The sequence below is a fragment of the Chiloscyllium plagiosum genome, chromosome 2, assembly GCF_004010195.1.
Source record: "Chiloscyllium plagiosum isolate BGI_BamShark_2017 chromosome 2, ASM401019v2, whole genome shotgun sequence".
Classification (NCBI taxonomy): domain Eukaryota; kingdom Metazoa; phylum Chordata; class Chondrichthyes; order Orectolobiformes; family Hemiscylliidae; genus Chiloscyllium; species Chiloscyllium plagiosum.
In genome coordinates, this window is record NC_057711.1 from 141,697,370 (window position 1) to 141,719,516 (window position 22,147).

The 22,147-nt window shown below is 40.4% G+C and overlaps 1 protein-coding gene and 1 long non-coding RNA gene across 8 annotated transcripts in view; one reads left to right on the forward strand and one right to left on the reverse strand.

The window, feature by feature from the left end:
* Nucleotides 1-22,147, reverse strand: part of slc20a2 (solute carrier family 20 member 2) — a 92,933-nt gene that overhangs the window by 39,806 nt on the left and 30,980 nt on the right. For 3 of the 5 annotated variants that reach the window (XM_043719881.1, XM_043719855.1, XM_043719846.1), the window contains exons 1-2: nt 10,291-10,439; nt 382-938 (exon numbers count right to left, since the gene is read on the reverse strand). In XM_043719881.1, coding sequence (XP_043575816.1) covers nt 382-670 — 289 coding nt within the window. In that variant the 5' untranslated portion in view covers nt 671-938; nt 10,291-10,439. Of the gene's footprint in view, nt 1-381; nt 939-9,886; nt 9,911-10,290; nt 10,440-22,147 lie in introns of those variants that run through there. The other 2 variants (XM_043719872.1, XM_043719864.1) reach the window with 2 other exon arrangements.
* On the forward strand, nt 9,890-14,085 carry LOC122564740. Of its 3 annotated transcripts, none has more exons than XR_006315984.1 (3): nt 9,890-9,963; nt 13,271-13,350; nt 14,018-14,085. It is a non-coding gene; the product is annotated as an uncharacterized LOC122564740 (long non-coding RNA). The 3 variants fall into 3 exon arrangements; XR_006315985.1 differs by lacking the exon at nt 9,890-9,963 and adding an exon at nt 10,746-11,025; XR_006315983.1 differs by lacking the exon at nt 9,890-9,963 and adding an exon at nt 11,261-11,354.

The window sequence follows — 22,147 nt, forward strand, 5'->3', positions numbered from 1 at the left end:
GATGCTTTCAGGACTTTGTACTTATTTGCTTCATGAGTCTGAAGAAACATAATTAGCTTTTTTTTGTGACTTTCACTTGAAACTTTCTTTGCAGTGGGAAAGGGGAATGGGGTGAAGGGGTGTAGAAGGATTAGCATGTCAGAGGGTACAAATTCTTACACCATTAATTTATAGGAGGCAAGAACAAGTACAATTATGCAGTTTCATTTGGGCAGACTGCAGTCATATTAGGCTCATTGCAATCAGTTCAGATACCACTAGATGAAGTTCCATGTCAATTCTTACTCTCTACTTATACAGTTTAAACTACTTTTTCGTTTTAAATGCAAACAAAAATCCAACTAGCATCAATAATCTCAAAAAAAAACACAGGTTACTTACCAAGCATTGCACTGACTTCACCAGCCATGAGCACGTTCTCACTCCCATTGTACAGATTAACATCTATGATCCCTTTCCGGATAGTTTCTCCAACCTTCGCTCCCAGCAGTACAGATCCGGTTGTTTCAAAAATGGAAGCCAGGATGCAGGCCTGGCGTAGTGTCACGACACCAGAGCCCACAGCAGTACCAAATGAATTGGCCACATCATTCGCACCCACAGAGAAAGCAAGGATAAAGGCTATTATAAAGCCCACTACCACCATCCACAAGTAATTCTCCAGCATCATTTTTGTGTTTTTTTTTCCAAGTATGTGCACAGAAGAGGAATTGAAGAAACACAGACACACTCACTCGCTCTCACTCACTCAAAACACAGGCCAAGCTTCTGTAAACTGTTTTCTCCTTTTGGGAAAGTGCTTAGTAGTATTCAGAGATGTCTCACTGCTAACTAATGCTTCTCTGTGTAGTGTTAATAAAGTTTTTTAGGCTTGGGATAATCAGGTGAATGCATTCCATAGTTAAGAGTCCAGCTTGGCAGGCAGAGATGGTCACCTCCTACAAAAACATTAAACAAAAAGAAATAATCAGCAACTTTTGCTTTAGTTAGGGTTAGAAAGATTAACAAATTCATGTCCTTTACATTAAAGCATAAGCAACATGATGAACACTTGCACTCAATATAGACTGTCACATGGAGTTACTAATTAGACAAATGCTCTTGCCTGTAAGATTTTCACACCTAAATGCAACATGATGGCTACTGCTTCATCTTTTGTGTCAGTCTAACAGTAGGCAATGCAGTCCATCAAGACTGCATTCTGCAATATTTTAACTTCTGCAGGATTTCCTCAAATAAAGGTAAACGTACATCATTGTTTTACAACAGAAAAGATACGTGCGATATGGGCACAAAGGGCATTTTGGTAAAACAAACAGGGGCAGGACTTCTACAACTATGGTAGAACAGAATGACATAAGGGCTCAAGTACATCATTCTTTGAAGTTTGCATCACGTAAACAGGGTGGTTAAGGCAGCATTGAGCACATTTGCATTCTTTGCTCAGACTTTTGAATAGAGGAGTGAGACATAACGTTGAGATTGAAAAGGACGTTGGCGAGGCCTCTTTGGGACTATTGTCTACAGTTTTGATCACCCTGCTATCATAGGAAGGTTATAATCAAATTGGAGAGGGTTCAGAAAAGATTTACAAGGATGTTGCTGCGACTGGACAATTTGACACAAAAGGAGAGGCTTTTTTCACTGCAGCACAGGAGGCTGAGAGGTGACCGTGGAGAGGTTTATAAAGTCATGAGAGGTATGGAGAAGGTCAACAAAGTTCTTTTCCCCAAGGTTGGGGGAGTTCAAAACTTTGGGGCATATATTTTATAGGGGTGAGGAGAAAGATTTAAAAGGGGCTCTTTTTTTTCCACGTAGAGGGTGGTTAGTGTGTGGAATGATGCTCCAGAAGAAGTGGTGAATGCAGGTACAGTTGCAATATTTAAGAGACATTTGGATTAGTACATGAATAGGAAAGGCCTGGAGGAATTTGGGCCAAATGCAGGCAGGTGGGGCTAGTTTAGTTTGGGAAAGTGGTCAGTATGGACTAGTTGGACCAAAAAGGTCTGTTTCCACACTGTATGACTACACAGAAGGAGAAGAGAATATAGATTAAAAAGAAAGGAATAATTATTCCATTAGTGCCTTTCATAATGTCCAAAAGCATTTCACAGCCAATGGGAAGTAGTTTCCCCCCTCTAAGTGGAGGCTTCAATTGTTGTAGGTATAAGAATATATAACAAATTTCACAACAAAGTCTCAAAAGCACAAAAAAAATTTAAAACAAAAATCAAGATCACAAGGGCTATAACAATGATAAACTGCCACTTCTGGCTAATTAGAAGATTGCAAGAAAGGATGCATGGGGCAGATTCAGCATTTCTGCCGACTGCAGGCGAAATCCAGATAATGAATGGTGCCCGAATTGAATGTACATTTGCACAAACTGAAAACAAATAATGTTCCAGAAAACTATTTGGACTTTATACATGTTTTTGTGCTTTTAAATAAAATATTCTTACATTATCTAATAATTGAAAACATTTTACTATTTGATTCTCACTTGCTATTACTTATATTGTTTCATCGGGTCACTTATTACTTTTATGGTAGCTTTAAAAATGATTTATCTATTTATCCCTGACTTTATAAAGCTCTGGTTAGGCCCCATTTGGAATACTGTGTCCAGTTTTGGTCCCCACACCTCAGGAAGGACATACTGGCACTGGAGCGTGTCCAGCGGAGATTCACACAGATGATCCCTGGAATGGTAGGTCTAACATATGAGGAACGGCTGAGGATCGTGGGATTGTATTCATTGGAGTTTAGAAGATTAATGGGAGATCTAATAGAAACTTACAAGATAATACATGGCTTGGAGAGGGTGGACGCTAGGAAATTGTTTCCGTTAGGCGGGAGAATGCGGGTAAGTGGAACTGAAATGCCCATCAGCCATGATTGAATGGCGGAGTGGACTCGATGGGCCGAATGGCCTTCCTTCTGCTCCTATGTCTTATGGTCTTATAAGCAATTATACCACTTTAAGATATGCTCAAAAACTAATAAAAGCTTTTTTGTATTCTACTGAAGACCACCAAAACTAACCTGCACTTTGAACTGGATTAGAATATGGGTGTTTAGTCAATTAACCTGCTTGCTTTTCACATGGCAGCCTTCAGCAAAAGAATAAAAATTCAGGACCACAAACAACCATTATTTCTACATTGGCTTATGCCCAAGACAGAGAATGAACTTCAGACATTTCTGGGATTTTGCCAGACTTTGGATATAATCTGTCTTTTTTGGATTTAAAAGAAAATTTAAATATCCACAAAAATCCTCATCTGTTTTGTACAATACAAAACCACTGTTATTCCATCTAACTTTAGACACATCTTTATTATTTTTAGACTTAATAAAACTAAAGTCACTCCCACATTTGCACGTCTTTCCTACACAAGATGGGATAAGAAGCATTTCAAAAAGAATTGCAAAGACATGCTCTCCACGTTGGTACTTCTCAATATGCACCAGATCTTACAAGGCATTGTTCCAGAATGTGAACAGGAAGGAAGGATTTACAGCACTATGGAAACAGACAGCATACTCCATCAGGCTAACACGAAGTCACAGCTACCTGCTGGGAGGGCAAAGCCAGAGTGAACAGATTGTTCTCAAGTAGCTAGCAAGGGAATGAAAGTGAGAAAGAAGAACTTGTGGGGGTTTTCTTCTTCACTGTGTCAACAATACTGAAGAGAATCATTATGTTTAAGCACAGCAAAACAAAAAAATAAAAAAAAACGAGGAAGGGAGGGAGAACAGTGGGCAAAATTCCAATCCTGTTAGCACTTCAGAAACATAACCAAGACATGTATATTTAAACAGATTTTAAAAAAAAACAGGAGTCTGAGCATAAAAACAAATTCAAAATGTGAATTAAAGGTATTGGCATTTAAGTGCCATTTCATCCAATATTCTTGTGCTCACCATCTTGCCTGGATGCCAGTTTGGCAATGCCTCTCCATTTTTATAAATTTTCACTCTGGTTTTCAAATCACTTCATAAGCTCATTCCTCAAATCTCAACCCTGCAATATTTTGACATTTGCATTCCTCTAATTCTGGCCTAAGAATCCAAGTGTTCAGCCATGCTTTCAAGTGCCCTGACAATAACACCCCATAGTTTTCCTCTAAACTTCTCCAACTTTAGTTTTCTACTTCAAGATACTCTTCAGTGTAGTTTGATGGAGAACATCTTAATGTCTGCATGTGATTGTGTCCAATTTCATTTTTAATAAAAGATACTTTTTCACTTACATTAAATAGAATCCATAACTACAAATTGTTAATGCTTGTTGATGGCCTACGAAACCTACTGTGGATAATGCAGCACACAACTGTGGAACTGTGATAATTTCATCATTTCCTTTATTTGGAGGGATATGGGCCAGGTGCTGGCAGGTGGGACTAGATTGGGTTGGATATCTGGTTGGCGTGGACACGTTGGACCAAAGGGTCTGTTTCCATGCTGTACATCTCTATGACTCGAAGTCCACACCGACCCTCTGAACAGTAACCTACCTGGACCCATTCCCCTACATTTCCACTGACTGATGCAACTAACCTATGTAACCCTGAACCCTATGGGCAATTTAGAATGGCCAATTCACCTAACCTGCACATTTTTGGACTGTGAGAGGAAACCCATGCAGACAGACAGAATGTGCAAACTTCACACAGTCGCCAGAGGCTGGAATCAAACCCAGGTCTCTGAAGCTGAGGCGCAACAGTGCTAAACAGCCATTGTGCCATCCTGTTGTTGATATTGATAATTTCAGGAAAAGGAGTTTGAGACTTTAAAAATTGGGAAGAACCAGAATCCATAAATTATACATAGCTCAAGTGCTCAGTAAACTAACCACTTAAAATGAGGAAAGTGCATCACATTTTCTGCTAACATGCAAAAGAAAAAAAAACACAAAACAAGGGCACAGTAAAATTAGTACTAGAAATAGGAGCATTTGTCAAAGAAAGGTCAAAATATAAACTTACTGTGCAAAGAGATGCTGAAACTATATAGTTTGGTAACACCTCCCAGCAAGGAAGGAGAGAGCAGTAAACTTAATGATTGATTTTATGTAATTATCCGTTTACATGGACAATTTAAAAAAATTTCACTTATGGAATGTGGGTGTCGCTGATCAGCCAGAATTCATTGTTTGCCCTAATTGCCCTTGAGACAGTGAGGGCTAGCTGCCGTTTTGACCAGAAGAGTCAGTGTGCTGTAGGTACACCCACAACATCCTGACAGAATTCCAGGATTTTGACCCAGCAGTGAAGGAACAGCAATATATTTTCAAGATGGAGGTACTGGTGTTGGATTGCAGTGTTGTGATTTTTTAAAAATAGATTTTCAAGTCAACTCAGGATGGTAAGTGGCTTGAACAGGAATTTGCAGATGGTGATGGTGTCATGTATCTGTTGCCCTTGTCCTTCTAGATGACAGTGGTCGCGGGTTTGGAAGGTGTGACCTCCGGATCCTTGAATTTCTGCAGTGCATCTTGTAGATAGTACACACTGCTGTTACTGAGTGTCAGTCTACCTCCATTCAAGAATATGAGAGAGCAGGGTCCATAACAGAGAGATGACATCTGGATTATATTGTACAGTCATAGCTCTCAAGAATATTTTCATGTCATTAAAACAGAAAACTTTGATATGTGATGATAATCCAGTTGGCAACAACAAGTATAAAGCTACATTTATTTAGCACTTTCATGACTTCAGTCGTCCCAAAACAGAGTTTTGTATATAATGATGTACTTTAAACTGATGCAAACTAGCCAGTTCGGATGATGAGGCAGTCAATTTCCACAATGGACAACCACAAAACATTTAGCTAATCATGAGATTATCAAAATGTTCAGTCAATCAGAGTCAGGATGATGATGGATGACAAAAGAAGCTCCATTACTTTCTTTCCAATAAAACAGAATCATGAACCAAGGCAGCATTATGCACTAACTGAAAGATGCACTGCAGCAATTCACCAAGGCTCCTTCTGTAGCAACTCCCAAACTCCAAAGACCAACAACAAGAGCAGTCATATTAAAACTCCACAATTCTAAGTCAGAGGTCACCTCATTATCACTGGATCAAAATCCTGGAACTCCTTCCTTCGCATCAGATGTACCTACATCACATGGATTTCAGTGGTTCAAAGCAGCAATTCATCACCACCTCTTTGAGAACAATTATGGATGGCCAGCAAATGCTTCCTTGCCAGCAAGATCAACAACCCCAAATGAAAAAGCGCAACCTTCTGGATCAGAGATATGACGTTTACTATTGAACCATAGTTAAAAACAAACAGGAACACAATTGTTTACATGCATTTGTTGACGTTAACAAAACCCTTCACATACAATGCTGATGCAGAGACCTGGAAATTGCATTGAAAAGTTAGACATTTTAAAAAATGCTTCAACTTCAAATTTTTCCACATTATAATATAGCACTCCATTTCTCAATGTACATTTAACTGTTAGAACCATAGAAGTGATACAGCACAGAGGACAACCATTCAGCTCATTTTGTCTATGCTAACCCTAATACATTCAGCTGCCTTTTCTGATCCCATCTTCCTGCACATGGTCCATAGTCCTGCAGCTTACAACACTTAAAGATGCAGATCCACATACGTTTTGAAGAGTTCAGGGGCTCTGCTTCCACCAACTTCAGGGCCTGATCAGGTGTACCCTAAAACTGTGGGAAGCTAGGAAGTGATTGCTGGGCCTCTTACTGTGATATCTGTATCATCGATAGTCACAGGTGACGTGTCAGAAGACCGGAGGTTGGCTAACGTGGTGCCATTATTTAAGAAAGGTGGTAAGGACAAGCCAGGGGAACTATAGACCAGTGACCCTGGCGTCAGTGGTGGGCAAGTTGTTGGAGGGAATCCTGGCGGACAATATGTATAGGTATTTGGAAAGGCAAGGACTGATTAGGGATAGTCAACATGGCTTCGTGTGTGGGAAATCATGTCTCACAAACTTGATTGAGTTTTTTTGAAGTAGTAACAAAGAGGATAGTGGAGGACAGAGCAGTAGATGTGACCTATATGGACTTTAATGAGGCAATGAGCTAAGAAGTGGCAGATGGAGTTTAATTTAGATAATTGTGAGGGGCTGCATTTTGGGAAAGCAAATCTTAGCAGGACTTATACACTTAATGGTAAGGTCCTGGGGAGTGTTGCTGAACAAAAAAAGAGACCTTGGAGTGCAGGTTCATAGCTCCCCGAAAGTGGAGCCACAGATAGATAGGATAGTGAAGGTGGCATTTGGTATGCTTTCCTTTATTGGTCAGAGTACTGTATTGAGTACAGGAGTTGGGAGATCATGTTATGGCTGTACAGGCCACTGTTGGAATTTGCGTGCAAGTCTGGTCTCCTTATCAGAAAGATGTTGTGAAACTGGAGAGGGTTCAGAAAAGATTTACAAGGATGTTGCCAGGGTTGGAGCATTTCAGCTATAGGAGAGGTTGAATAGGCTAGGGCTATTTTCCCTCGAAAGTCGGAGGCTGAGGAGTGACTTTATAGAGGTTTATAAATTCATGAGAGGCATGGATAAGATAAAAAGGCAAAGTATTTTCCCTGGGATGGGAGAGTCCGGAACTAGAGAGCATAGGTTTAGTGGGAGAGGGGAGAGGAGAAAGATATAAAAGAGACCCAAGGGGCAACTTTTTCCATACAGAGGGTGGTGCGTGTATGGAATGAGCTGCCAGAGGAAGTGGTGGAGGCTAGTATATTTGCAACATTTAAAAGGCATTTGGATGGGTATATGAATAGAAAGAGTTTGGAGGGACATGGGCTGGGTGCTGGCAGGTGGGACTAGATCGGATTGGGATATCTGATCGGCATGGACAAGTTGAACCGAAGGGTCTGTTTCCATGCTGTACATCTATGACTTATAATAATGCAGATAACAAATTCCAAACATATACGAATGTCCATGCAAAAAAAAAGGTTTTCCTCACATCCCCTTTAATCTTTCTGCCCTTAGCTTGAATCTATGACTCCTGGTCTTTAAGTCTCTGCCAAGAGAAACAGGGTTCCTCCTGCCTACTCAATTGGAGGTATACAAAATTGTGAGCAGTAATGTCACCCCTCAGCCTTCTGTTCCAAGGACAACAACTCCAAATTTTCCAACCCTGGCAACATTCTAGTAAATATTCATTGCACTCTCTCCAGAGTAAACATCCTTCCTGCAAAGTGGTGACCTAAACTGCACACAATACTCCAGTCCTGGCCTCAGTTTCAATTTTGTATTCTATACCTCTGCTAATGAAAGAAAGCATTCCATATGCCTTTGTTACCATTTTCTCTGTGTACATCTACCTTTAAAAAATGTTTGAACTTGTACGCCAAGGTCTCACTTCAATCCTTCGCAGTATACTCCCGTTTACTGTGTATTCCTTTTTACTATTTGGCCTCCCTAAATAATTACCTCAAAGTTAACAAGAGTTGAACTCCATCTGCCACTTTCCTACCCACTCCAACATAATTTGAGTTACAGTATCCTCCATACTACCCAGTACATGTCCAATTTTTGCATCATCTGCAAATTTCCCCAAATGTGTCCTCCACAGTCAAGTCAAGAATTGTGACCTAAACTGATGAAAGTAATATAGCATTCACCTTTGTTTCCAGTTTTCTTCTTGAATTTTTAAACTTAAAGAACAGTTCCTCAACAACAGTTCTACATACAACATACTCTTCTGTATTGGCATTTTCTCAGTCCATAATAAATTATACTTGGTCTCAAAGCACTTCACATATTCACATAAGGGAATGTCATGGCTAATTTATGGGTCATGGCAAATTGCAAAATATATGCTTAGTTTCAATTATAACTGGAGATAAAAAGCTGGCATAGTAAAAAAAAGTGACCATGAATTCAGATTGCAGGTAGTTCACTACATTCCTTCAGGGTGAAAACCTGCTTTCTTCCTCCCCTTACTGGGATAGTTGTTGTGCTCACGACAACTGATTTTCCCTCTGAAAAATATACTAAAACACAAAAGATTGCCACACTGTAATTGTACCCACATCCACTAATGTTTAAAAAGAGACATTTGGATAAATCCATGAATAAGAAAAGGTCTGCAGGGATATGGGCCAGGAGCAGGCAGGTGAGACGAGTTTAGTTTGGAATTATCTTCGGCATGGACTGGTTAGACCAAAGGGTCTGTTTCTGAGCTGTATGGCGATGACAACAAAAATCTTAGAGTCATTTTTGTGGGGGAATAGTGCGGACTTTGATACCAATAAACAGAAAAAAAAAGTTAATTCCACAGCACCTAAGCCCTTCACATTCTATTACCGTCGTACTTTGTTAATTTATTTAACAGAGGCCTGGTGTGGATTGACACAAGAGTGCTAGGAAACATTTGCCCAGAAGATCTGGCCGAAACTTAGACCAGTACAGAAATTACACAAATACTAGACTAGTATCATTTGAGGACAGCTTGTGCACACTAGGATTTGCTTCAAACATTAAAAAAAAAGATTTCTATCCCTGAAAGCCACAGTAAATTGCAAGTGCAGATGAATTGAAATTATAGGAGGGCTCTGAAGTAAAGAATACCCAAACTGTACATTTCAATGTACCTGTACCATATTTGGATGCTTAAAAAGGGTCATGATAAACATGCTGGAAAATGTTGAAAGATTTGTTGAAATAACTTGCACACTTTTTTAAAAAAAAGTCTTCACATTCAAGTGTTTGATATGTAATAGGTTGGTTTACATGAAACTCTTCAAAACACATGGCAAGTTGTAAACCCGTTCCAGATCACACCTGCAGTGTTTGATCCAAAGTACATGAACGTGCACAGAACAGAGATTGGTCACTGGGTCCACTTTACACAAACACTGCTTCACCACTTACCCTCAGGGTACTCCTCCAATCCGTAAAGAGACCAGTCAGGACAGTCCCAGACCTAGGACTAAGCTGAGCAATATCAGGTACTGTGTATTTTTTCCTTTCTTGAAGCAATCCTGTGTTGATGATTCGAAACACCCCCTCCCTTCCCCAAAAGAGCAAACGCGGTAGGGTGTTAAGCATTTTGCAACTCACCACAAGCGTCATTTAACATGGGCAACAAAATATAAATTCAGAACTATTTTAATATACAAACCAAACTGCAATCGAATGAAAAATAGTCGGAGCTTAGAAGAAAGCAAGAGATCGCAAAGTCTAGTTACAACAGACTGAGTTTACATATTTAGAAAGTTTTACACTGGTAAAAGCAAACACACTTCTCAGAAAGAAACCAAAGTAATGTTGCCTACCTCCTCTCCCTCTAAGACTCACGCAGTCTGCAGCCAGTTACTTTGAGGACAAGATACACCCTTCCAGATTTATACTGCACTCAGTCCCTGAGCCCTTTCCCAAATAGATTTTTTTTGAACCTGACAGCACAACTGCTGGTAGAGTCTAAGAGCGTAGCGCTGCACTTTTATAATGCGAAGGCTGGGAGGGTCACCTGGTGCCACCACATATGACAGCAAAACGGGAGCAGAGAGGGATCCGTGGGAGGTCTTTGGCATTTCCCCAACAAGCATGTGTTGCACATGCAGATGCCACTCGCCGAGCCTGGGCACTTCTCCAGCCTTACGGAGTGTACAGAGGAGCATATGAATCACTTTTTGATGCATTCCCAGCGCTTGATTTTGCAACTTTTAATTCGAACGTATGCAAAACCAGCCTTTCTCCCGCCCCGGTAATAAACCAACAATTACCCAAATTAAAATTGGATTCCTGAGAGCAATCCACGAAAACAAAAGAACGCTGAAGAAACACATGACAGAGTCCTGGCAGTTACTGAGAGCTTCCTGTGATCCGCTTCAGATACTGATTCGCAGCTTTTGCATACACACAATACAGAAATGTTCTGAATGGAGCGCGAAGGGCGGGGGAGAAAGATGATACGACGTGAGAGGTCAGACGGGAGAACAGTGAGTGAGACGGGGCACAGAAACCGCAGGCTCTGGTGTTTACTAGGAGCGACAGAAATTATAATGGAGGTTGGTTTATTCCTGTTATACCCCAGAAACCCCTCATGAGGGAATGTAATGTTCCATCTTCTAAAACATTAAAACTGCCGAATGTACCAGAATGTTTTACAAAATAGTCCAATATATCTGCTTGAATGGTTGTGCAATGACCTACAACAGCTGTTACACATTCACTACTTGAAAACCTTACACAATGATTTACCTTGAAGTGCTGTGCCTTCTCATTTCACACCTTCACATTAGGCTTTCACCCGAAATGCTGGAATTTGCCCTGTAGCCTGGTGCAACTACACAAGTCTGGAGTCCTTGAATCATCAGCAATAAAGATTTCAAACAAGGTGAGCAGACAGTTCGTAGTTGCTTTTCAATACCTTCTCTTACTCACATTTCAGCAAATTATATGGTTCCAACCACTATATAAACCAGTAGACAAGATATATTGCTCATTTTTTGACTACTTTTGACACGAAATACACTTTTTAAAAAAAAACAATACGGTAGATTTGGACCACTGTAGATTATTCAGCCCACTGTCTGCTCAAAATTATCATGGCTGATCATTAATACCTTTTCTGAAGTGGCAGGACAAAAATCAATAACTAGGGGACACAGACTGAAGATAACTGGCAAAATAACCAAAGGGATGGGTCGGAGAATGTTTTTAAAAACCCAGATACAATAATCTGGAATGCACTGCCTGAAGCGTGGTAGAAATCATGCTCAGCAGTAATTATCAAAAGCAGACCAGATAGTTGAAAACAGAAGAGAAAAAAACAAAGCCTTTCGGGTAAGAACGGGGTGAGTGACAGTAACTGGAACAAGGTAATCCTTGTGCAGGCACCAGCACGATAGGCTAAATGACCTCTTTCTGTGCCAGAAATATGCTGATATGCAAGAGGGCTCGGGCTACCTACTTTGGAGTTAGAGAAACTTCAAACACCTCATATTGTGATTTAAGGTAAATCTCATCATATGGAAACAGACCAGCAACAAAAAGGAAAAAACAAAGAAAAATGTTGCATATCAATCTGGAAAGCAAACGAGGAAGGAATGTTTCAGCAATAAAGCTCATGCCATGATAAAAGGGTATTCAGAAATTTATTAATGAGAGATTAAGTATTTACATTAGCTAGTCTCCAGTGTCTTCCTCACCCGTGTCCTATCATCCTGTCCCACTGGCTACATGATGAAGGAGCAGCACTCCAAAAGTTTGTACTTTTGTTGGATTGTAACCTAGTGGTGTGGTGTGTGATTTTTAAAAACTTTGTCCATCCTAGTTCAACACCGGTACCTCTGCATCATCCCTAAAGTAGGGGCACTACATGGTGATCAGCAGAAGTCCTAGGAGTACAGACTATGCAAGGGGAAACTTGAACTTAGGACAGCAAAAAAAAAGGGAATAAGAAAAAAAATATAAAAAGAATATCTAGGAAAAGAGCAGCACCCATCAAATCCACAGTGGCAGCTCACCACCACCTTCTCAAGGGCAACTAGGAGCAGGAAATATGTTCTGACCAGCCAGTAATGCTCATATTCCGCGAATGAATTAATAAAATAAAAATGAGTTTAGCCTCACACTTCAGTTTCCTATTCTGAATAACAGACTCCATGTTAGAATATAGAAATAATCAGAGGCAAAAGTCATGTGTTTTAGAACATCAGGGGTTCAACTGAGTGCACAGTCCAGATTGGTGCTTTTTATTGAAGTGCTGAACCATTTGAAGATGTCAATCACAAACTGACATCTCGTCTGCTCCCGAAGAATGAAAAAGATCTCAATACTACTTAGAACTGAGGAGCTCTCCCGGCTGTGTTGACTAGAACAGATAACCTGGTATTTTAGCACACTGTGGAACTGTTATGAACAATTGGGGGATCACATTTCCTGGATTATAACAAAAATAGTTTCAAATCAAATCCTGCTGTGTGTTGACTCACAATGCCATTAGAGAGGGAATTCCAAGATTTTGACCCAGTGATAGTCAAAAGGAACGGCAATATATCGCCAAGTCAGAATGGTGAGTGGCTTAGAGGGAAACTTGAAGGTAGTGTTCCCATATAGTTGCTGCCCTTGTCCTTCTCGACAGAAGTGGTCATGGATTTGGAAGGCGCTACTGAAAAAGTTTTGGTGAATTTCTGCAGTGCATCTTGGAGATAGTACACTGCTGAAGGGAGTGGATGCAAAAGATGATCTAAAAGAGAACTATGCAAAATTTGGATGTGTTGATATTTAACACTATCTCTTCACCATAAGGGTTCAAGTTCTACCTGCTCCAGAGGCATCTCGGAACGAGGTTGACTAAAAAAGTCAATACACAGCAGGAAGAACATCAGGTCAGTTATATTTAAAAGGATTAACTTATTTAGGCCAACTGCTGATTTTCACTATTAGTCTATATAGCAACGCTGGTCCCAACTTCAAGGGTTTTGCAAAAAACAGCTGCTCCCATGCATGGATGCAGTACTGGGCATTCTATTTGGACTGGAAGAATAAACAAGAGTATACAGGGCCGGACAACTTGTGGGAAGGGAAAAGGGCTCTTGGAAGGTTACACCTACCCAAGGTGCTCAGTTGATGCAATTCTCCAAATTGAATCATAGTAAGGCAAATTTTGTTTTAATATAAAACTCGACACCCTCACTGAAATCTACAAATCACAATTGCAAACTTCAGAGAAGGGAGGATAAGTACACGAATGCCCATGGCGTGAGGTGCTCATGGCCATAAGCTTAGAGTTCTTCCATCCAGACAAGGAGATTGAGAGATGTTGTAAATATCTCCAGTTTATTCATTTTGTGGAAGGAAAATCACTAACATCTCCTATCAAAGACACCCCTCTCACAGCATCTGATTTGTGTAGCTTGCAGGTTTCCCCAGAGTGCAGGGTGGCACAGATTGCATGGATGTCACTTTAGAGGCGCCGCATGTCAATTGTGAAGTAGTGTGACCATTTAAGAGATTCCATGACACCATGCAAAATAAAGTTTTGTATCCTGACAGGTATCACATTTCCACTATTCCACTATCATCTACACGGCAAAGCCATGAATGGCTATGGGTCATCAAGCTGACAACAATCGCTTATGACTGTGCAGGACCATGCACATGTGAACAGCATGCATACAATGCAAGTCATGCTGCTATAAAATGGTGTACTGAAGAAATACCACCACTGCCTGGAATTCTCTGAAGGACCCCTGCAGTGTCAAGCACAGGGAGACAGGAGTGAAGAATCTGCACCAACAGCAGGGTCAAATAAGCCACGAACAGAAATGGACTGAGAATTACCAAGGAGGCTGTGCAGACTAAGACATCAATAGCAGTGAAGATCACTAATTAACCTGGGCCATCTAAGAAAACAGCATATTGATCACCCCATTAAGGCAACAAATTTTGTGGTGACAACACATCTGGCTCTATCAACCTTTGCATTAGCTAGTTAAGCCTAAAGCATAACGTCAAAACTTGCATCAAGGACTGGCATAAATATCTCATTTTAGCTGCACTGTTACTACAAGACACACCACCTTGTTGCTCTCAAGAAACTAAACTTTCATTTCCCCAAACAAAATTTGATAAACAGGCAAATAATTGCTTCTGCCAGATCATTTATAAGCAATCTCTGATATTCTTTGGTGCATGTTGATCCATCAAGAACAAGACTGGTAGGTCAAAATCTAATTTTTGCAAATTGAAGGATATTAGCCAGTGATATGTATTCACTAAGAATGACCTGTCAATCCCATATGGGTCACCTTTCCTTAATGCAGATCTATTGCTTTGCAGCTGCACACAATTTTCTGCCCATGCTAAATACATGGCCACTGCAAAAAGGAACTAGCTTATTCTGTTTATTGAGTGGAATGAACAGAAAAACAGGAGAAAAAAGGGTCTTTAAAAAATTCAAGCATGGATCCTTTAGCGTTTTCAGGGGAAACTGGGTTTCATAATTGACAAGAAAATAAAAGGAAGATAAAAAGCAGTGACCCAAAATTGAGTAATAGACTAAGCATAGCAAGATCATTTATTGGTTGTCCTTTGTATTTAAACAATACTTTTGCCATAAGCACATAATTAGGAGCTAGAGTAGGCAATTCAGCCTCTTGAACTTGTTCCACCATAGCTGATGGCACCTCAGCCTGAATTTCACTTTCCACCCGCTCTCCATGACCCTTCAACCCATTACTAGATTTTTTTTTTTTTTAAATTTTCTCCTCAAATTAACTCAATGTCCCAGCATCCATTGGGGTAGTGAATTCCAGAGATTCAAAACCTTTGAGAGAAGTAATTCAGTTTTAACTCTGCTATCCCTTATCCTAAAACTATGAGTTTCCCAAATGAGGGAGCATCCACTCTTCATCAAGCTCTCCAAGTGAGCTTCAAGTCCTTGCACTAAGTGTGGAACTCTCCATCTTTTAATAATATGATCATTGGTGCCATACTACATAGTAAGCTGCCTTGATGTCAATACCAGCTACTAATCATCTATGATCTTTACCTATGCTTGAATCAAGCAGTGTTAAAATTTCAAACTAAATTATGCTGACTGAGCCAAAACTTGAGTAATAGACTGATGATTGATCTCACCACATTATTTGTGAAAGGCTGATAAAGGCAGTAACTGTCCTAAACTAGGAATAAGACACCCCTGTGCAATTTCACATGAGTAAAACTTGGTACAACAGCTACGAGGAAAAAAAGGTTGTGGCACTCTACAAGACATCTGGTAAATTTTTAGTACCACTGATTTAACCAAGTTGGCAGGATACTGGGGAGTTTCTTTAGGTGGAGCAGCAGCATCCATGAAAGCCTCAGAGAGGCAAGTTCTACAACTTCAGCCAGCAGCATTTCCTGATGCTCAGTTGACAAGATACCCAGCACAGATGACAGGAGTTAAGAATTTATAATTGGTCTGCTTTTGCCAACACCATTCCTGACTGGACATTAAATTGCACAAGAACTTTGCAGTGGTCATTTCCACCAATGCCTTAATGGAAAGTAAATGGAGTTGGACAAGGAAATCATCTAACAGGTTTAGTCAACAGCTACGTGAATCAGGCCAGCCGGTTCAATCCGGTACGCCCATCTCACTCTTAATAAAGTACCTTTATGACTGTGCTCGGTCTTTGTTTGAAACTTTTGGGGGAAGCAATATTCACAAAAAGACAATGTTACAGAATGAAGCCATTTGATCCATTGTGTCTGATCAACTCTTCAAATAAGTATTATGACTGTGACATGCTCCTGCCTTTCCCTGTACCATTGCATATTACTTTAAACAGTCTATTCTAGTTGTTTTTATGTCTCAATTAAAAGATGCAGTTTACTCCAAATTCCAACTACTCAGCATGAAAATTTGTTTTCACCTCACATTTACTGCTTTGTATTTGTGCCCTCACATTTGACCTGGTTACAAGCAGAAGAGTTTTCCCCCTACCTATTCTACTCAGACCTCAATTTTAAAAACTTTTTGTTTTGGTCTCCTTTTAATACGCAGGAGATTTAGCAGCTTGGAATAGGAGTAAAAAGTAGATGGTGATCAGGAGTTTTGGTGCCTAGAGTTAATGTTGACAACTCAGAAGGTCATTTCTTAGCCAGTTTTATTTCTATGGGCCAATTCTGCCAAAATTGTGTTCGAGTACTTAAAAGGTCAAATTGAAAAAAAACTATTCCTCAAGTTGGGCCAGTCTCTATTAGCTGTACACCCCAACCAGATGCATGCGATATATTGATTGGCTGGTTCATAGATGGAAAACTTGCTAGCTAAGGATTGATATCACAATTGCACTGGTCTTGACTGCTTCTGGTAGGAGAAACTGGGACAGAAAAATCAAAACAGGGTAGAAGGAAACCTTCCCTTTTTTGGAAAGATAGATGAAAAAGAATAAACTGTTATAGCCTGGGAAGATTTAAAGACAATAGGGCCCAAAGAACATATTCCACACAATTGTTTCCATTTGTAGAAAAAGGTACGCATTGTAAAACTAGAGGGATCCAAGCAAAAATCGGCAGCCACATGTCTGTCTGCCTAGCACAGCCAAGTACAGTATTTACACCGTGGGAACACATGAGAAAAAACTAGTTCATCTTGTTTGGCTTACTGTCTTGATAGTCACATGACACAGCACAAGAGAACAGTTACTGTTGACAAAAGCATAAGAAAAAGTAGTAAATCTCAGTTGTCTGGCCCTTCCAGCTTACTCTATCATTTAATAAAGATCCTGATAGATATATACACCTTCAACTGCACTGTCCTATACATTCTTCTTATCCCATGATCCCCTCAAGAGCCCAAAACCTACCAAACTTAAGTCTTGGAAATACTCAATGACTGAATATTGAAGCAGATGATATATGGAGAATTCCAGAGATCACAACCCTCAGTGAGGAAATGTTTCCTCATCCATAACCGAAATGGATGCTTCTTTTTCCTGAAATTCTGATCCCTAATTCTGGATTCTCCAGTGTGGGAAGCTACCACTTAGCAGTTATTTTCCAATGCGTCCAGAAGGTCATCCTTCAAATTCAAATTTTTCTAAACTCCAGATATTAAAAGGCCCATTTCACTCAAATTTCTTCTCCATGACAACTCGTTCCAGGAAACAATTTAGTGAACGTCAAGGAAAGTAGAGCCACCAACATTTTATCATCATGTACTCTGGATGTGATCTCAGCAAAGTCACAAACAAAAATCAAAGGGGACACTTTCTTGCCCTTGTATTCTACCTTCTGTATAAAAGAAAACACCTCTCTACATTCCTAACTCACTGTAGTTGCATGTCAGCTTTGCAGTTAAGTACAAGGCCAATTGCTTCTGAGCACCAACTTTTAATAGTTTAAAAATATTCTAATCTTCCTACCAAAGTGAATAATCCACATTGTAATGCATCCAAGTCCTTACCCATTAATGATCTATTTCACTCAATTAATCCTTTGCAGTTTCACCCTTCTCACAACTTAACTTTCCCACTCAATATTGGATTTCCAGCAAATTTAGATCAATTATACTTGATCCCTTCATTCAATTCACTAAATAAGTAGCCAAAGGACTCTTATTGATGCAAGATCACCCAATAATAGCTGGTCAACATGCAAATTGCCATTTATTCCTACTTTTTTCTTCCAATGTTAATGAGATTAAATATTGGCAAAAATTGAATTTCCCAACATTTACTATGTAGCATGATATTTCATTTAAAAGCTACTTAATTTTCAAATGTTCTAGCATATGAAAAAGGGGAGAATTAAGGAGTCATGATGTCAAAGATTAACATCAACAATTTACCAGGTGCCAAAAGCTCCCTAGTATTAATGTGTAGTTGTCAAAAATTAGTATTCATTCTTAAAGAAAATGGTGAACTACCCCTCATAAGGGAGGGCAAGGGGACAAAGATCACCCAACGTCATGACTAGGCGAAAGTGAGGACTGTAGATTAGAGTAGTGAGTGTGGTGCTGGAAAAGCACAGCCAGTCAGGCAGCATCAGAGGAGCAGGAAAATCAACATTTTGGGCAAAAGCCCTTCATCAGGAATGAGGATGGAACCTCTGGGGTGGAGAGATAAATGGGAGGGGTTGGGCTGGGGGGGGGCAGATAGCTGAGACTGCAATAGGTGGATGGTGGTGGGGGTAATAGTCAAAAAGGTCAGAGGGGAGGTTGGAGCGGATAGCTGGGAAGGAAGATCGACAGGTCATGAGGGCAGTGCTGAGCTGGAAGATTGGAACTGGGATAAGGGGGAGGGGAAATGAGGAAACTGGTTAAATCCACCTTGATGCCATAGGGTTGGAGGATCACAAGGCAGAAGATGAGGCGTTCTTCCTCCAGGCATCAGGGAGTGGTGATGGAGGAGGCCCAGGACCTGCACGCCCTCGGTGGAGTGGGAGGGGGAGTTGAAGTGTTCGGCCACGGTGCGGTGGGGTTGATTGGTGTGGGTGTTGTGACTAGCTGTCTTTATGGCCAAAAGTTACACTGTGTAAGCTATATGTCCCTAGAAATATAATAGGTTCAGAGAGAGATGTACGAAGGACAAGAGGGGCTGCAGAAAGCCTGCATGGGCTAGGCCAATCCTATGCTGGAGGGAAGATCCACACAGAGACAGAGAATGGAGCAGACTCAGGGCAGAGAGGAGTTCTCCCCAGACATCAGTCTTCACCAGGCAGATGAACAATGGGCGAGGGAGGAGGGAGAGTTTCCCCAACAAATCAGCTAGAAAAGGAGGATGCAGCTTCCATCACTTTAACAAGACTGAAACAGTCCATGCAGACACACACAGTCTGTCTATGGTATCAATGACCTGGTCACAGTTATACACTTTCTCCAACATCATATCTAAAGCATATGTCACGGCAGCTTAGTGGTTAGCACTTTCGCTTCAGTGCCAGGGATTCCAGCCTCATGCGAGCTTTCACATTCTCTCCTTGAGTGCATGTGTTTCCTCCCACAGTCCAAACATGTGCAGGTTAGGTGGATTGGCAATGCTAAATTGGCCAGTGTCTAGGGATATGTAGACTCTAACCTCACATCTTTAATGCATTGTCTGAACTGAGACGTCACTTTTAAAAAAAAAAATGTAAAACCTTAACTTATTTCAGGAATGTGACTTAAAGTAGTTCTGGGATTTACATATTAAATGAATCCAAACCTGCAACTCCATTCTAAAAAATGAAAGACAACAGCAATCTAGCTTTGTTCAATATATCGCATCAGTTGTATGACACTGATCCTTTGCTATAAATCTGGTGTTTTACAATCCTGCCCAACTAACTACGTGAGAAAAGGAGCAGCGCTCAAAGCTAGTGCTTCTGTTGGTTATAAACCTGATGTTGAGATTTTTTAAACTTTGTCCTCCCCAGTCCAATACCGGCACCTCCACATACAGACTAAATAGGAAATGTGGGTTATAGAAATTGGGTAGAGGGTATGGATCTGGATGGGATGCTCGGAGGGTTGGCATGAACTCCAAAAAAGGACCAAACTTCCTACTTCCACACTATAGGGATTCTATGGCTCTAAGAAGGAATTTAATAAATTATAAAATCAGAAAAATGACTAATCAACAGACCAAGATTGTTAAAACAAGACCAAAGATCATCTCCAATTCCCCAAGCCCTCATCTTGCACAAAATCTATTAAAAACATTAGCAAAATGTATTTTCCAAGTCCAAATATACTACCTCCACCTGTTCCCCCTTAACGACCCTGGTTACATCTTCAAAAGATTCATCAAGCAAATACACTTTGTAAAACCAGATTTACTCTAAACAAGGGGCGTGGAACACTGCCTGCAACAGTAGTAGACTCAAATTCAAGGGCATTTAAAATGGTCATTGGATAGACATTTGGATAAAAATGGAATACTGTAGGATAGATGGGCTTCAGATTGGTTCCACAAGTTGGCACAACATCAAGGGCTGAAGGGCCTGTGCTGTAATGTTCTATGCTCTAATTACATTCTTTTCTTCCCATTACCACTTTCATAATAACCTGGTGTACTAATGAACAGCCTGTATTTCCTCACTTCCTCTCTCCCAACTTCCTCCAAAGCAATCTTACATTTGTTACTTTGGAATCCACTAGAAGCATTCCAAAAATTTATGAAAATTTTGCAAGACTACAAGGGTATTTTTTCTTCTGCAACAACCTCTTTTGAGCCTCAGGGATGTGGGGATGCAAGCTTTCATTCCCATTCATTTTTCCAGTATTCCACATCTTCCTCTATCCACCACCCCCTACCCCAAGTAAAAAAAAACAAACCTCTTCACTCTAATGAGTGAGAGTCTTCATTCCCCACTATTTCTGGAGAATTTGCAGTGTTCTACCATAGAGACAGACAAAACAGATTTACTTACCATCTCTTACTCCTTCAAACTCCACATTTGATATGATAAATTTATCCTGTCTCATCCTCTTAGCAACACATGCTTAATTTCAGTGTTACTCACACTTGTCAAAGCCTTTAGAACAAAATCTTTTAGACTTAAGAGTCAGATGTACAGCACGGAAGCAGACCCTTCAGTCCAACCCGTCCATGCCAACCAGTTATCCCAACCCAATCTAGTCTCTACTGCCAGCACCCAGCCCATATCCCTCCAAACCCTTCTTGTTCATATACCCACCCAGATGCCTTTTAAATGTTGCAATTGTACCAGCCTCCATCACTTCCTTTGGCAGCTCATTACCACCCTCTGAAAAAGCTGCCTCTTAAGTCCCTTTTATATCTTTCCCCTCTCACCCTAAACTTATGCCCTCTAGTTCTGGATTCCCCGATCCCAGGGAAGAGACCTTGTCTATTTATCTTATGTATGCCCCTCAAGCTTTTATAAACCTCTATAAGGTCATCCCTCAGGGAAAACAGCCCCAACCTGTTGAGCCTCTCCCTATAGCTCAAACACTCCAACCCTGGTAACATCCTTGTAAATCTTTTCTGAACCCTTTCAAGTTTCACAACATCTTCCGATAGGAAGGAAACCAGAACTGCACGCAATATTCCAACAGTGGCCTAACCAATGTCCTGTACAGCCGCAACATGACCTCCCAACTCCTGGACTTAATACTCTGACCAATAAAGGAAAGCATACTAAATGCTTTCTTCACTATCCTAGCTACCTGCGACTCCACTTTCAAGGAGCTATGAACCTGCAAGATGGAGGACAGGAAAAAGTTCTGGCTGTAACAGCAACTCCTTTGAGGTATTTTAGGTGTTGGAGAAGATTTCCTTGAATTCCTGGAGCAACAATTACTGTTTCATACACTGTTGCATTGTTTTGGAACTTTGGGGGAAAACTAACCAAAACAACAACACTTTTTAAAAAAAAAAGGAAGAACAGAAAGTAAGCACATGGTGAGGTCAGTGCAGGAGAAAGAGAGAGAGAGAGAGAGAGAGAGAGAGAGAGAGAGACTTTCAGACTTGTCTCACACTCAAACAATGACAAATTCTACCATAATGAATGCTCTGTCCCAGAGGATCCCTTACAAGATAACTAATTAATATGGTCTTGTCTCCCCCCCAAAAAAGTGTAAAGTAACATCTCTTATTGTTCCACAGCATCGTACTTTTGGAATGATGGCTCAAAATGTATTCCATGGAACTTTTCTTTCAAAGAAATCTTGCCAATTTTGTGTTCAAAAGGGGA